Raw genomic sequence first — 17,561 nt, 5'->3', positions numbered from 1 at the left:
ATTGAGTTGTGACTTAAACACTCTCATGTAAGTCATATGTTCATTACTTTCTAGAAGTAATCAACTTGAATCAAACGATTTCTTTGTAAGTTATAAGCTCTTTACTTTCTTAAAAGTAGCATGAATTCATCATCTTCAACAAGTAACGAATTTAACCTCCTAGGTTTTGAAGAAACAACATCTTACACAAAACGTCTCATGTAGCCAAGAAAGACCCGTTTCTTGCAACATAACATTCTTTGTGGCTCTTGAATAATTTCTCCCACTCTGTCTTCTAGAAATAAACTTGTATTTTAGAAACACAGCTTCACGAGCCACAAACCTGTTGTACTCGTGATTATAATAAGGAAAAATGAGCATTTGTTTCTTTTGAAAACTTACAAACATGGTACCCTACCATTTCATATCTCATATGACTCGTTTTAGATTTAGTGGAAAAATAATTTAGACAAAATGATAAAATCCCCAAAAGGATCAAGTAACTCAAAGTAACTTGATTGAAGTCCAAACCATATCGAATAGCGTTTGATTTCTTATCCAACCACACATTATTCCATAATGCGTGCTAAAAGAGATTAACTTGTGATACTATATCACATTTCATTTGGCTTATATCAAAGTCTTCACTTTGATAATCCCATCACGACTAAATCGCGATTCTTTGAAATCTTTGAACTTCTTCAAACATTTCTCTATTTACCTTATTAAGTGAACACATTAGCGTCAACTTAAATCGTTGGTAAAAGAAAATGATCAACCTATTTTGGATCAATGATTTACAACCTCGATCTCCTTTTCAACCAAAAGGCACGAGACATCTTGCTTTGAATACAAGATACGCATATACCATAAGATTAACAATCTAATGGTTTTAAGACTACTCGATAACTCTTTGCGTTCATCATTCCAGAATTTAAGGTTTAATCTTGGGTTACCAATTTGAGTCTTACATCATCTACATGATGTGTCATTCTAGTTTGGTTTAGAATATAATCACATTGATAATGGGCTAGCCATACATCAAATCATGGTGTATAGGGTCATAAAAGTGAAACCTCTTTTCTATCTTAACAAGTTTATATTCTTATTTAGAGTTTATGCACTTAATAGTCACAATTAAGTACAACTCTAAACTCAAAACTAGATTGAGTTCACAATGACTCTATCTCTCAACATCATTGTTGCTAGTCGTCATATTCTAATCATCCTATGTATCAAATACAATGATGAAAACCTCCACTGGTTTCTAATATTGACGAAGTAGTACTAGCAAAATTTATGTTAATTAAATAAACATTTAAAGAAGAAGGTCCCATTAGATGTCCCACAACTAACTTGTTTGATTTTTCAATAATTTGGGGTAGTTTCTATTCTAGCGTCCAACAATTAAGACAATGGAAACTTTATCGGTCGGGATTGATAGGTTTAGTATTGTTATTCTCAATAACGTTACTTTTAACATTACCTTGTATCAATTCCATTCTAATTTTACTTCTTAGAACCTTATCCTTTTCTTAACGGTTTAAGAGAATGCTCCCACTCATTTCAATGAGTCTTTGCTTAGAAAAGCAAAATTTAATTTCATGAAGACTACTCTTCATTCGTTCGTTTAGTCTTAAAACTTTCATTGAAGTGGTTGCGGTATTTTGGTCAATTTTGATTTCCAACAAATCTAGTTACCAAAATGATTTAACGTTTCAAAGTACTTAACTTAATTAAGCATATGAGAAACAATTGTAAGTAGATATGTTAGTCAAGAATAAAAAAACCCTTTTTATCATAAATAACTTCCATCTATACTCTTCACAAGAGATCCTTACAATGGATAATTCGAGGTTTTAGAAGAAAATTCATATTTGTCTTTAGTTACGATGTTTTAATGGAGATTTGAATCAAAAACCGAAATGATATCGTATATGAATTGTGGTAAAGAAATAGAACAATATGATAACGGAATAGTGGAAAACTTTAACATTTATCGTTTTATTAATACTTGTAAATAACAAGTAAAACATTTACATAGTGACCTCTACCCAACTATGATAAATGATTCCAAGATCCAAATTCATATTAACTTGGGGCACGGTGTGCCGAAATACCCTTTATTAATATAACTTGGTGGATTAACTCTTTAATCGATTCTAGTTTTAGAACTCTTGATCGATAAAATTACATTAATGTTTATCTTTAGCCCTAAACACATCCGAAAATCGTCGTGAATACTTTCGTTGAGTTCAACCCAAATTTCGAATAAATGTGTCCATGATCCAAATACATATCAACTTAGGGCACGGTGTGCCGAAATAACCTTTATTAACATAAATTCGGTGGATAGACATTTATCACCCACTTCCCCTACATAACAAGGTTTGTACCCCAGTGTGGCCGAGTGCACTCCCTCACGAAATAGGTTTTCATGGTTTCTACTTTTTGGTAAGGCTAAGTCTCAATTGTTTATTTTTAGCGAGAGGTCATGTCAATTTATTATCTATCACGTTTTAAGTGAACTAAAGTGGTGAACTACGATAATTGTAATTGACACGGTCGATAAACTCGATAAAATGATAATGCATGTTTTAGTTATGACGATTTAGCGATGCATGTAACATATAAATAAAATGCAAAGCATAATAATAAAAATCCTAGTATGGCCTTCCTAGAATAGTAAATCTAATAAGCTATTAAAAATTCGGAAACCAACTCCATTGGTCCCTTGAACTTCGGTCTTGGCACGCAATTCGAGAACATCGTCTTTAATGGATCGTCTTCTCGAGTGGCACCGTCTTCAAGGATCTCCGGAATAAATAAATTACATTACAAATTACATAATTTCCTATTATACATTTGTAATTAAAATAAAATAAATCTATTAAATTACAAAACGGTGATACGAGATCACAATAAATTACAACCGAATCGATATTCCCATACATTTCAGGTAATACCAATTAAAACTAAGGCCATACTAAGTAAAAATTACATAATTCAAAAATTACATAAAATAAAATTATGACAATCATAAATAAAATGCAGCATTTTAATATGTATGAACATGCCCAATTTTATGCTAAATCGCCTTTAAGGAGCCAATATCGTATATTAATCGGTTTTTACGGATTTGCGTGATTCAACCTTTTAAAATCACAATAAATTACATAAAATCATATTTATGCACAAGTTAATTACCCTAACCAACTTAGGACTCAAAATTAGTCTCCAATAAATATTTGACTATAATTAACTTATATTTCTTAAAATTGTTCATTAATGGACTCAAAATTACAATAAAGTGCCATAAACTCCAAATAAATCACAAAAATTTCAAATAAATTCAAAATTTGAAATTTTTAAACTCATGAACATTCTGGAAAAATACCATGACACTCATAATGTTCAAAAACTTAGGTTAAAATTTTTGAAAATTATCTAGGAAAAACTGTGTTGCGATTTACCAGATTTATCAAATATTATCATAAAAATATGAGAAAAATTATATTTATCAACTTTTCAATTTTAGATCTGAAATGGGTAATAAAATGAAACATGTGACGTTTTTACTTAGTCATGAAGTATGTTTTAGCAATTATTCACTAATTAAAGTCACTATTTATGCTATTTTTCATCAAAAATTCATAAATCATGCATAAAGACTTCATTATAGCCTATTATTTTACACACATCTTGTAAAATTGCATGTGACAACATACTAAATTTATATAACCAGATTCGAAATATTTCTCATATTAACCTATTTTTCATTTAAATTCGATTTTTATCATGAAAAATCCATATTTCGAGCATAAAAACTCCAAAAATTCTGAAAATTTACAGGTCATCTAAAAATAATATATGTGAAAATATATCCAAAAACCACTGGAAAAATCGAAGTTTAGCTAATTTTAGTCCGAAAATGACATTTTTGTCATAAAATCACATTTTAATGCCATTATTATATAAAATGAACAATAAAAATCCATAAATTAACCAAAATATCCTAAATACATTTTAGGACCAGAAACGTTAACATGCATAATTGATTTCGTGATATATCATAATAAACACAAATTTATAAGTTTTATTTGTTAATCGTATAACTCGGAAAAACTATAACCGATTTGCATGCAAACAACCTAAGGCTCTTGATAGCGCTTGTTAGAAATCTATATCTCATTAATTTACATATTCATATATGTGAGAAATTATTTAGTCATAAAATAATTACAAATCTTATGCATGCAAACATAAATAGAAGTAAAGAAGAAATCATGTTCCTTACTATGTGATTTCGGTTTTATGAACACCAACAAGATCTCCTTCTTGTTAGTTCTTGAGCATTCCAAATAATGGATGAACAAAGATTCAAGTATAGAATCTCTCCCAAAAGTGAATACCCAAGGAATACTCTTAAAGACTAAAATAATATGATCTAGTATTAGGATTAGTCTTACTTAAAATTTTGACACAAAATATTTACTTGTTCTCTCTTGTTTTTGGTTGAGAGAGAATAGATGAGTGAGTTTTTATTTCTCTAGGATTTTCACAAAAGATAGAGAGATTATCATTTCTTACACTAGAAATTTTTATAAAATGATGAATGGATAAAAATGAAAAGAAAAACTCTTTTCTTTTTACCTATGGTGGCCGAAATAATTGGCCTTGGGTAGCATGCCCAATGCCTTTTATTTTTGCTCTTCTCAAAATCTAGGTTTGCATGGCTAATAGTTAGATATAATCATTGTGTTTTCCACTTAAGATAAAAACACAATATAAATCTTACACTCCCTCCATTATTTCGGCATACTTAAAATAAAATGGGTAGTCCATTTTATTTTGTCATTTTTCAATTTTGTCACATGTAACATGTTTTTTTTTTTTTTTTTTTTTTTTTTTTTTTTTTTTTTTTGGTGAAGGGTAAGTATATATTAATAAAAAATAGGTATACAATGTTCTGAATAGAAGCTCAACTCACTAGCTAAGGAAAACCAAACAAAATTACATAGATACACGAGATAACCATTGCGTTTCTGATGGTCTCAGGGGAGATCTATTCCTTTTCTTCCATCTTTCTAATACCTCCTTCCAAACTTGCTGCACTAGGACTTTAGGTTGTATAACTGAATGGTGAAGCCTAGAATGATTCCTAGCCATCCAAATTGCATGAATGATACCAACACATAAAGCACCTGCAAGTAACTTCTGCAGTACGCTCTTACATCTGCCAGCAGAGAACCACCTGATTATGTCATCAGTAGGGACTGGGAATTGAAGTTTCAGCTGCAACAGGCTCATACACCTTCTGGTAAAGACACAATCATGGAATAAGTGATCATGAGATTCAGGGGCAGCATCACACAAACAACAGTTAAAATCACTGCAGATACCCATTTGGACTAATCTATCACGAGTAAGGAGTTTCTTATGGAGAGATGCCCAATAGATAAAAGTAGTTTTAGGAATGTTGAGAGAATTCCAACAAATAAACCGCCAAGGGACCTTAGGAGAGGAAGTTCTTAACCAGTTGTAACCAGAAGCAATGGAGTAGCCAGAAACATTGGGAATCCAACTGTTATCATGATAACCAGTCTTAAAAATATCCTTGAACTGCACAATTTTCTTCCAAGTCCAACTGCAGTCTAAAGGAGCAGTATAATCAGTCCAAGCACTTCCTTTCATATAAACATGATTAACCCATTTAACCCAAAGGTGATCCTTCTTAGTAGCTAACCAACTGGTGTATTTTCCAAGGACAGCTTTATTCCAAATCTTAGCATTCATAAGACCCAATCCCGCTTCCTCTTTTGGAGTACAACACTTTGCCCAAGCTACATTAGGTGCTCTGAGGTAGGTATCTTTTCCTCCCCACATAAAATTCCTACAAATAGCTTCTACTTTATTCATGACACCAGAAGGGATAAGGAAAATTGAAGCCCAATAGGAATGCATAGTGGACAAAACTGATTTAACAAGAACCATTCTACCAGCATAAGAAAGTTGTCTGGCTCCTAGGGACCTGATCCTGCTGACAATCTTTTCAATGAGAACATGAGCATCAAACTTAGAAATCTTCTTAGATGAGATTGGAATACCTAGGTACTTAAAAGGAAGAGTACCAACTTTGAAGCCTGAAATAGCCACAATCTCCTCAATAAGCTCATTCTTGACTCCATTAAAGTAAATGTTAGTCTTGTCACGATTCAAACATAGACCAGAAGCAGAAGAAAAGGTAGAGAACCCCCTAAGAAGCCACATAATGGAAGCAGGAGTACCTTTGCAAAACAAGAGCAGATCATCCGCAAATAAGAGATGATTGAGCTTTAGACTGCCACACATAGGATGAAATCTGAAAGAAGACTGTTGGGCTACCACAGAGAGAATTCTAGACAAGTACTCCATGCAAAGGGTAAAGAGCAAAGGTGATAAAGGGTCACCTTGTCTTAATCCTCTCTTGCCCTGGAAGAAACCAAATGAATTCCCATTGACATTAAGAGTGTAGGAGGGAGTAGACACACAAACCATAATGAGATGAATGAATTGAGGAGGGAAATTCAAAGCCTTGAGCATTTGATGTAAGAAATCCCACTCAACAGTGTCATAGGCTTTCCTCAGATCAATTTTGATAATGCATCTAGGGGAGGCAATTTTCCTGTTATACAAACGAATAAGATCCTGACAAATGAGCACATTCTCCACAATGTTCCTTCCCTTAATGAAACCACCTTGACTCCTATTAATAATAGTAGGCAACACCTCACTTAGTCTAGCACAAAGGATCTTAGCAATGCATTTGTAGAGGGTATTGCAACAAGCAATGGGTCTATATTCAAGGACAGAGGTAGGCTGTTTAACTTTAGGAATGAGGGTCAAAGTAGTAGTATTGATTTGTTTAAGCATCTGGCCATTAATGAGAAAATCCTTAATAGCTCCTACCACATCATTACCAATGATATCCCAGGAATCCTTATAGAATTGGCTTGTAAACCCATCAGGCCCAAGAGATTTAGCAGGAGGAATAGAAAACATTGTAGCTTTGATCTCATCCTTAGTAATAGGTTTGAGGAGGAGAGATTTGAGGTCATCAGTAATAATAGGCCCCAAAGTAACAGTGGCAACATGAACAGGAAGAGTAGAAGCCTTAGTCCCCAGGAGATCCATATAATAAGACAAGAAGGCATGCTCAATATCCTTGGGGTCAGAATGTAAGTTGCCATTCATATCCTTGATTTGCAAAACTTTATTATGAATCTGTCTAGCACGAATTTGATTGTGAAAATATCTAGAATTCTCATCACCTTCACTAACCCAGTCCACTTTGGCTTTTTGGGTGAGAAAACTAAAGTGAGCTTTAGCTAAACTTCTGTAAACATCAGCAGCAGAGTAGGGTCCCCATGAAGTTGGCATTGGATGTTATCCAGGTTCACTTTAGCAACCCCAACAGCCTTCTCAATATCAGAGAACCTGTTCCTATTAAGCTCCTTTAGAGGTTGTTTCAAGCTTCTAAGTTTGGTAGCCACTTGATACATCCAGGAGCCAGAAACCTTCTTACTCCAATGGTGCTTAATAAGCTCTTTAAAATGAGAATCCTGACCCCACATGTTGAAATATCTAAAGTGAGGTCTTCTCTGATTAACAACTCTTCTATAACACAAACAAGGGTTGTGATCAAAAAGACCTTCAGGTAAGAAATATGCATAAGACTCAGGATACAGCTGCAACCAATCACCATTAATCATACACCTATCCAGTCTAGAATAAACTCTAGTACTAGCCTCTTGCTTATTATTCTAGGTAAAAAAAGCACCCTGTGCTTTGATATCAATAACCTCACAATAATCAACACAGTCCCTGAAATAAGTGATATCACCCCAATGAACAGGCCTGCCAATTCTCTCATTAAAATCAAGGAGATTATTAAAGTCTCCACAGATGCACCAAGGGCCAATCCAAGAATCCTTAATGTGCTTGAGATCATTCCATAAATTAAGACGTTCCTCCTCATCATTAGAGCCATAAACCACAGTGAACATGAATTCATTACCACTAGCAAGTTCCTTAACTTTAGCAGAGATGAGCTGGTCAGACATTGTAATTATATTGACAGTAAAACATTGTTCAATCCAAATAAGCAGAATTCTACCCCCTGGATGGCACTGGATGTTGCTAACCCCACTCCAGTGTTGGCCAAGATTATTTAAAACCCCAGAACAGTCAATATCCTTTATTTTATGTTCAACTAACCCAAATAAGCCTACATTATTATGATAAAGGAATCTCTTAATTTCTAATTGCTTTGTAAGCTTATTCATACCCCTCACATTCCGACTTCCTATGTTATCCATTAATAACCTCTGGAGGCCTATCCAATCTCCCTTCCAGACTTTTTGTTGGACTATTCAGAACCTCAGCATAAGTAGGAGACTTAGGAGCCTCAAGAGAAGATGTAGAAGCAGTATGATGTTCTTGTCTAATCTGTTGAGTGACCACAGTAACAGGGGAGAGAGTAGCAGGGGGAACAATCACAACTGCAGGGATTGTAGCAGGAACCCTAGGCTGTCCTCTCACAGTAAGGGCAGGAACTACTACAGGACCAGCAGGTGCCCTAACTGGAACCCCAGGTTTAACCACTGGTCGCCATTCTTGCCTCAGCTTAGGAATAGGTATTAATTCTTTCTTCTTCTTGCACATATCATCAGTATGACCTATTCCTTTGCAAAGAGAGCACAGGTCAGGTTTCCATTCATATTCTATTGGCACACAAACTTCAGACCCTTTCTCATCTTTGAAAAAAAATCCTCTCGGGAAATTTTTGGCCAACTTCAACTTCAATCAGAATCCTGGCATATCCTAGTCTGGTTTTATCAGTAGTGGCCTCATCACATCTCATATACTTGCCAACTAATGATGCAAGTTTTTCCAGACTAGATGTACCCCAGAACTTAAGCCCCAGACCACATAAGCGAATCCAAATTGGAACAAATTTGACTCTTTCCTTAGCCAGGCTGCAGTTCTCAGTCCATGGTTTAACCACAATAGGTTTGTTATCAAACATAGGAAACCCTAATTTCAGAATGAGGTTCCTGCACTCTAGAGTAGGAAAGTGAACTAGGAAAGCCCCATTAGGCAAAAAGGAGATTTTATCATATTTGTAAGCACCCCAAATACGACTAATAAACCCAGACAACAACTCCCAAGGTGGATTTCCTCCTAAAACATAACAGACAACAGCAGTGGACCAATATTCGACTTCAGGGAGAACATCCTCAGGAGATAGTTGAAGCATACCATCAGAAGAGTGTTGAGATTTAGGAGAAGAGGACGGTGACTTACCAGAAACCTTAGTCCATCCTTCCTCTTCATCATCACCCACCTCATCTTCACCCACCTCGTCTTCATCCACCTCATCTTCAGATTCCGTCTGAGCATCTTCAACAAGGACCTCAAGGTTTAGGACTAGAATACCAACAATCTCACCCACAGATTTCGTCGTCTTAGCATCATCAGAACATGGGATTGCAGTTCCTGTTGGTGGAAGATCATCAGTACACGTATCAGAAGGATTAGAACCAGTAATTATAGATGAAGATTCATTCTTTTCCATATCTAAGTTTAAATTTGGACAATTAGAGAAAGAAAGTCGTGTTTTTGCAGTAGATTTCCTAGGATTACATGACATGTCACAATGTAATTTATTTTTAACATATTAAAAATCAACATACTCATAAAATATGTCATTTACAAAATTGACTAGTAATTCGTAATTACTTGTACCAAAACGGTTTATCAAATTATAAATTACAACGTCTTGTATTTATAATAAATTATTCATTCAATTTCTATTTCAATTGTTTCGTAAACAATAATTTTATCCAAGTAATAAAACAATTTAATTACTTAGACCGTATCTAATATAATCGAATTACAGTAAGATACGTTAATTTTACTCACAAGATCATCCGTCAATTTTAAGCAATTTAATTAACTCGTATCGGCATACGATTAATTAAATAATCAATTAAGAGTATTTCCCTATAGGTATGACCTAAGGGGATTAACTGATCACCACCGCCGCACGACAACGTAATGTCAAACTCTAGTCACCAATCATTACCGATATATGTGTGGGACCAGTTGATCAGTAAAAATATTACATCCCACATGTATTCTTAAAATGAGATTTAAACATGTGATCATCATGATCGACAGTTGTGATCGCATTATTGTCGGAGGACACTTATCCCAACAGGAGAAAGCCCAATCGTTTCTCTATAAATATAGAGAATTTCATTCATTTCAAGAGATAGAAAAAACTCGAAGAAAAGAAAAGCTTTGGAATTCTCTCTGAAAATCTCGTGAAATTCAACGTAAGCAGTCAACAAGCACAACAAATTCGTGCCGCCTGCGCAAGAAAACTCAAACATTCAAACTCGAATATTCAAACATTCAAACTCGAATATTCAAACATCCAAACATTCAAAAGAGACTCAAGTCATTCGACCCTCTCAAGAATACAAGTCAACGTCGCGCGTAGAGTGCATACACCCTCTACACGTGCACCCCCTGCAAAACGCACACGCACCCCTTACGTGGATCGTGCACGCGTACCCTATTTGTTTAGTTAGAAACAGAGGATTATTAGAGATTGTACACGAACTTTTCTGATATTAATAAAAACTCATTTTGTTTCCTTGTTTTGTATTTCAGTTATCGCAATACAAAATTTGTCGTTACAATGGTATCAGGAAAACTAACCATCTTCTAATCTTCTCCTCCTATTTTTTTTCCTTCCTTCGCTTGTTAATTTGCTTCGCCTCTCTCATTTCTCAAGCCCCTACTTCCATCATGCCTACCAACGATACAAGCAAAACTACCCCTTTTCGTCCCGCTTTTTCTGTCTCGAATAATAAAAATCAATCCCATATCACTCTCGAGACTGAGAATGTCCACTACACATCATGGGCAAAGTTTTTCCTCAATAATGACTACACATCAGAGCAAAGTTTTCCCTCAATAACAAAAATAACTGACTCCCCGTCGATGTGAAGTATATAACTAATACTCCACGGTACTATGTATAGCGTATCACCACTGTCTACGTCCTGACCAGACCCCTAGATGCAATAATTGTACACTGAACAACACTCGGGACCCAGAGCGTATAACTAATGAATCTGGACACCCCCGAACATAGACCAAAACAAATGCCAAACTGGGTGGCGTTAGCTCATTCTGATTGGTATATAACTGATACCGCACTGGGTGGCGTTAGCTCATTTTGAGGTCTATAGAGCTTCCTAGACCAGGAACATCAATAAACCGGTCTCATTTGTCAATTAGGCTTGAGTGTGGTTTCTCTTTGTGGAATATTTAATATCAAACTGCATAAGTGTGGCATTAGTTTCTTAACTTTTACGCGTTCATATGATTAAGTACATGAGGAAAGGCGGTTCTTACCGTTCAAATAAGCCTTATATTACCCTTTTTGTTAGCCCGTTTGAACCCTTGTAGCCGTTTCATATCCTACTTCTAATAGCTACAATCCTAGAATTTGTCTACCTTATCGGGACAGTCGCAGTTGCTTGTTTATCATGTCTATTTTGCTACAATGGTTGGGAATGAGACTATTATTTCAAGTGTGGGTGTAGTAGAATTATTTAGCAATTGTGCTGTATCCCTTTTGCTGGAAAAGGAAGAAAAATTTGAAGCAAAAGAAAAAGAAAAGAAAAAAAAGAGAAATTTGAAAAAGAGAAAAAAAGATGAAAAAAAAAATATATGTTTCATTGTCAGTTGTTAAGGGAACAAAAGGTTGGTTATTAGAGTCTAATGCATATTTGGAGAGTACTTCATGAGCTCTCATGTGTTATCAAGTTAAGATTATTTCTCTAAGTTGAGTTTATTTGTATCTGTCATCATAGATTTGGTTTCAGTTTTGGTTTAGCGCTGCGACTACCGTCTTAGCTCCACATGTCCATAATGTGCCATTGGCACAAACCGTTTCTATACCATTTGCCCATTTGCCAGCCTATTATCCTTTATACATGTACTTTTATCTACGTTGTGAATGCGTATTGGTTGGAGAAATTTCTATCACATTAGAATGCATGCATGTTTCATAAGTTGAGTGAGTGCTTCTACTTCCTTCTATCTTCACATATAAATCACCCATACTTATGAGTTTATGAGTGAATCCGCGAGAATCCGACTATGGTACAGTGACATGAGACTTGAGCTGCGTTTTCTATTACCCGTGCCTTTGAATTTGTTTTATTGGTATAACTTGGTCATTACTTTGTTACATATATGGGTAGCTTGGGATTTGTATGTGCATCAACATTAGCTCTGAGTTGTTTATTCGCCATTTGTATGATTGCCTTTTGTATTGTGTGAGCTTTGTTTGAGACAAGCAAATAGATGGTTTGGGGGAGTTTGATGCGACATAATATATATATATATATATATATATATATATATATATATATATATATATATATATATATATATATATATATATATATATATATATATATTTATGCCTCCCCTTAGTTACTTTTGATACGGTTTTCGTGCTATTTTATATTAGTTACATGCCTTTTATGCTAGAATATCGATACTTCCGCTATTCGGTGTTTAATGCAGGAATGATGCATTTGTGGAGTAAAGGAATGAAATGAGCACCGGAGTGGGCATGAAGGAATACACGGAGCACGACACGGGAATATAGAAGAATAAAGGAAGAGAAGTTAAGAAGACAACACGAAGAAAATAGCTGAAACAAGGAAAATACTCGATCAAGCCCAAGCGAACTCGATCAACTGGGAATGTACTCGATCGAGTGCACCCAGGCTCGATCGAATACACAACGAGCTGAAGACTTTTGCGCAATTTCCTTAAGTCGGTTATACTTTACTATAAATACCCAATTCGTACCCTATGTTATATTTACTCCTTATTTACGTTTTATTCTACCTAGCTACGTATAATTTACCCTAGAAAACTCTCTAAAAACTCTTAGGTTAGTTCTATTATTATTGTTTTTGGATCTAAGCATTCCTCTATTACGGTACTCTTTAATCTCTCATTAGTTATTAATTCAAGTTCCCGTTTATATAATTATTTCATCGTTCATCTTATTATGTCTTTAATTATGTCTTTCATTCTTTTTTTTTTGGTGAAAGGTAAGGATTTCATTAAGCACATAACAAACTATTACAAACTAATACATTTTCAAACACTTCTGAAAGCTCCTAAATAAGGAAATTTTCAGTTCATCAAGCTAACACTACTCAGCCAATCAATATCTCTACGATCATACACTTGAATAAGTCTAGCCCTAATTCTATTTCTCACTGTCTGCCTGATCTGCTGCACAACAACATCAGGTCTCAGCAAACAACCTTCAACACGAATCTGATTCCTCTGCATCCAAATGTAGTAAAATTCCGCCATAAACGCACACTTTACCACCTTTTGCTGCACCACTGATCTCTTCTGATTCCAAATTCCCGCCAACAAATTCATAGATGGGAGCACCACCTGATCATAGTATGTAGCAAGAACACTGAGGATACGTTTACTATATGGGCACTGGTGAAATAAATGATCATGGGTCTCTACCCCAGTCCCACACAACAAACACATTTCATCCTGAGAAATCCCCAAGGCAAATAGATTAGCCTTTACCTGCAGGGCTTCTCTTACAATCAACCATCCCACAAAATAATGCTTGGGAACATTCCAATCACTCCAAACATATTTATGCTATTGGATGACCCGTAACTTTTTCCTCAACAACTCATATCCACTATTAATTGTATAACCCTTTGGATCCAACAACCAATGAACATTGTGATATCCAGCATCCATTTTATCTCTCACCCTGCAGACTGATTTCCATCCCCAACTTATGTCACCAGTGGGTGTATAATCAGACCAGGGTGTCCCTTTTAAGTAGACCTGATGAACCCATTTTACCCATATATTATTAGGGTTATAATAGATCCACCAAACAAGTTTTCTCATGGCTGCAACATTCCATGAGAAACTATCTCTAACACCCAGTCCACCTTCTTTCTTAGGAGCACATAATTTCTCCCAACTCACCAATGGAACCCTTAGCAAGTCAACCTTGCCATCCCAAAGATAGCTTCTACAAATTGCATTCAACCTACTAAGGACTCCTTTTGGAATAATAAAAATATTTACCCAGTAACTGTATAAAGCTGTTAATACAGAGTTAACCAGCACTAACCTACCAGAGTAAGAAAGTTTCCTTGCTCCAAAACTTCTGATCTTGCTAATAATCTTCTACACTAGAATCTGCCCTTCTGCCTTTTTCATTCTCCCAGCTGTAATAGGAACTCCCAAATAGGAAAAGGAAGATTACCCTCAGAAAACTCAGCCACCTGCAGAATGTCCTTCTTAACCCCAACATCTACTCCATTGAAGTAAGCACTAATTTTAGAAGGGCTGGTGGTCACGCGGTCGTCACACGTCCAATCAAACACATTTATAATCTCAACAAACAACTAGTTAGTGGTTAAGTCGAGGTCGATCCACGGGATGGTGTGCTTTGGGTTCTAAGTCTATCTATCTCAATTTATGCTAGTGTCACAATTGATTTGGGTTTGTAGTTGTGTTCTAGACTAATGCAAGCAATAAAGTAAAATAAGCAATGAATTAAGAGATGTAAACAATTGATAACAAATAATAAAGGATACTTGGATGTCATGGATTCATAGGGGATTCATGGGAGTTTGATCATACAAACATGTTCTCAATTATATAGCAAGCGCTTATTATTGTGATGGGATCGAGTTGGTGTATAAGCTTACAATCCCTAAGAAGGTTTGGGTCCCGGAGCCGAATTGATTAGATTGTACAACACCTACAAGTCGACTTAATCCTTCTTATTCAACTATATGCATGGTCTAACGAGGCTTGAGTTGTTGTATAAGCTTACAAGCCCCATTTAAAAGATAGGTGATGGGTAAAAAATGCAAGGATTCATAGGCTCGCATTTCATCAAACATAACATGTGCATAAGTTGAAATCACAACAAGCAAGCAATTTAATTATGAAGACAGATTAGATTAAGCATGAATCAATCCCCATGTTGGTTTCCCTTAATTCCCCATTAATCCTAGCTAAAGAACTACTCACTCATTATCATGGGAAACATGTCATAATGGTGTCAATCATCACAAAAAATATAAACATGATAAGAGAATGAGGAAATAAACAATAAAGAGTAAAGAGTAAAGAGATTATACCAAACTTAAGGTGAATAAATGGAAAGGAAAGAATAATAGAAGAGAACTTGATTGATTGATGAAGAGTTGTCAATTCTCCAATAATAACCCAATAATCTTCAATTACCCAATAACAATAAACTTGAACAATAATTAATGAAAGATTAATGTGGAATGGTTGAGATTCGTTTATTCTAATCTACTCCTAATCTAATCTAAGAGGATTTTCTATTATCGGAACCTATTGCTTTTGATTATTACAAATGAAGTATATATAGTAGTACATCATTAGATTAAGCGAGGGTGGATTAGTAAATAACAATGCTAAGTTTTAAGTAGGGAGTTTCAAGTCCCGAGGGAGAGCGCATTTTGGACTGCTACTCCTAATACGATCCGCTCGGATAGCTTGAAGCACGGTTGATTCTGCCAAGGGATTCGCTCGTCTTGCAAGGAAGACGCCCGGATCAAAGCTCCTAGATCCACTCGTCTTGTGCTCGGGCCACTCGGATCTGGGCAAGGCAATCCGCCCGTTTTGTGCTTAGGACGCACGGATCTTGGCACAGTTTTCCACCCTCTTGCTTTAGAATCCTATGATCTACGTATACTCTTTATTCTTGCTTCATTGGTCATCGTTCTTGCCTCCTCTTCATATTAGTCCATCTAAGATCGTCAACAAGCTTCCAAATATGCACGGGAGATGGGAATTCCGCCTCATTATCTTCTTTCCTACAAGACATATACAATGAAGTAGGAAAGCAAAATAGGAAGGAATTGACGGATAAAATGGTCATGAAATGCTATATTAGTATCTAAAATGGGTTTAATTAGGGGACTAAATGTGCGCAATTAAGAGTCACATCAAGGGCTCATGAGTAAACCAGAGGCCGTAGAGAATGTAGCAAAGGCCCTCAACAACACCATAATAGAAGAGACATCCCCTTTGCCAAATAACAACAAGTCATCTGCAAACATCAGGTGAGATAACTTTAGAGGTCCACATAAGGGGTGATATTTGAAATTCATTGTGTCTGTTACAAAAGGTAACAACCTTCTCAAATATTCCATAGCAGTTGTAAAAAGGAGATGAATTAATCTTATTATTGTTATTCCCTATAGTATCCGTAGCTAAACCTCTAATCTAGGGTGAATGGGGATCTAGGTTGTTATAAGGGGGATTAATTAATTGATAGTTAAATTGCTTATTCATTGTTGTTCAGTTTATTGTTCTTCATCTAGTTTGTTAATTACTGGCGAAGGTTAATGGACTAGTATAGAAAATTAAGACTTTCACCGACCGGGTTAGAATAAATATAGGCCGCGATAACTGAATAGACTGATTTAATGATAACGACCGCATGTTAAATTAGATCTAAAGGGAACGAATATTGAATCGACCGATCAAATAACCTTAAATAACATAAATTGCTCTATCAATGAATTAAATCATACCCCGAATAACTACCTAGTGAACCTAATCATCCCTAAACTCTTTAATATTATTGAATTTGTCTTTTATTTACATCAAAATTAGTTTTAGCAAACCAAACAAACATCCTTCAAGAAATTGGTTATCTTTAAGACGAACTTAAATATTAGCAAATAGAACAATTAACTCACCTCCCTGTGGATTCGACCCTTTCTTGCCACTAGCTACCAGTTAGTAGTAATTTAGGATTTATTTTGATAGGCCAACAACTGAAAATAACCTTATCGGCCACCAAAACCGTAGCTTCAGATCCTTGTACATCTTATCTCTACTAGGATGAAAAAAAATAAAGAGTACTATGAGCCTCCTTGAGAATCTTACCCTTCAGGAGCCAAGAACTAGGTATACACCATCGACCACGGAATCGTAAACCGCCATTAGGTCCAACCTCAAAGCCCTTGGCACGACCCCTTCTAAAACCTCATCGATCCTCTCGTTGCTTAACACGAATCTCATGAAGAATCTCAGGTTCAGCAACCATCGCACCCAGATTCAAAGTACCAGGAAGAACTACCTCAATGCTCATCTTCTGGAACTCTCGGCTCAAGTCATCAGGTACACTAGCACATATCTCATAGCATGACAAACCTTATATGACTTAAAGCATCGACAACCACGTTTGCCTTACCCTCATGATACAGCAGCTCGATCTTATAATCATTAAGTAGGTCCAACCAACGTCTCTGTCTCATGTTAAGATCCCTTTGAGTGAAGATTTCAAACTCTTATGATCCATATAAATGTTGTAAGAGACTCCATATAAGTAGTGTCGCCACAACTTAAGTGCAAACACTACTGCTGCTAACTCAAAATCGCGAGTCGGGTAATTCATC

General features: G+C 35.6%; 1 protein-coding gene across 1 annotated transcript; it reads right to left on the bottom strand.

Moving 5' to 3' along the window:
• Positions 1 to 13,254: 13,254 nt before the first annotated feature.
• LOC141608122 (uncharacterized) lies at positions 13,255 to 17,106 on the bottom strand. Its single transcript, XM_074427475.1, has 4 exons — positions 17,079 to 17,106; positions 16,121 to 16,204; positions 13,765 to 14,213; positions 13,255 to 13,638 (listed from the first exon to the last, which is right to left on the bottom strand). Exons 1-4 carry the CDS (start codon positions 17,104 to 17,106, stop codon positions 13,255 to 13,257), a joined length of 945 nt encoding a protein of 314 aa, XP_074283576.1.
• Positions 17,107 to 17,561: the final 455 nt, after the last annotated feature.

Source organism: Silene latifolia, chromosome 10 (assembly GCF_048544455.1).
Source record: "Silene latifolia isolate original U9 population chromosome 10, ASM4854445v1, whole genome shotgun sequence".
NCBI classification, from domain to species: Eukaryota; Viridiplantae; Streptophyta; class Magnoliopsida; order Caryophyllales; family Caryophyllaceae; genus Silene; species Silene latifolia.
This window is presented reverse-complemented; position numbering and strand designations above follow the sequence as displayed.

Coding starts and splice junctions, on each gene's coding strand:
- LOC141608122 (XM_074427475.1), bottom strand. CDS start 17,106: ATGGCGGTTTACGATTCCGTGGTCGATG. Junction 14,214..16,120: donor TACATTCTCTACGGCCTCTG/GTTTACTCATGA, acceptor CTGTATTAACAG/CTTTATACAGTTACTGGGTA. Junction 13,639..13,764: donor TGTTGAGGAAAAAGTTACGG/GTCATCCAATAG, acceptor GGGATTTCTCAG/GATGAAATGTGTTTGTTGTG.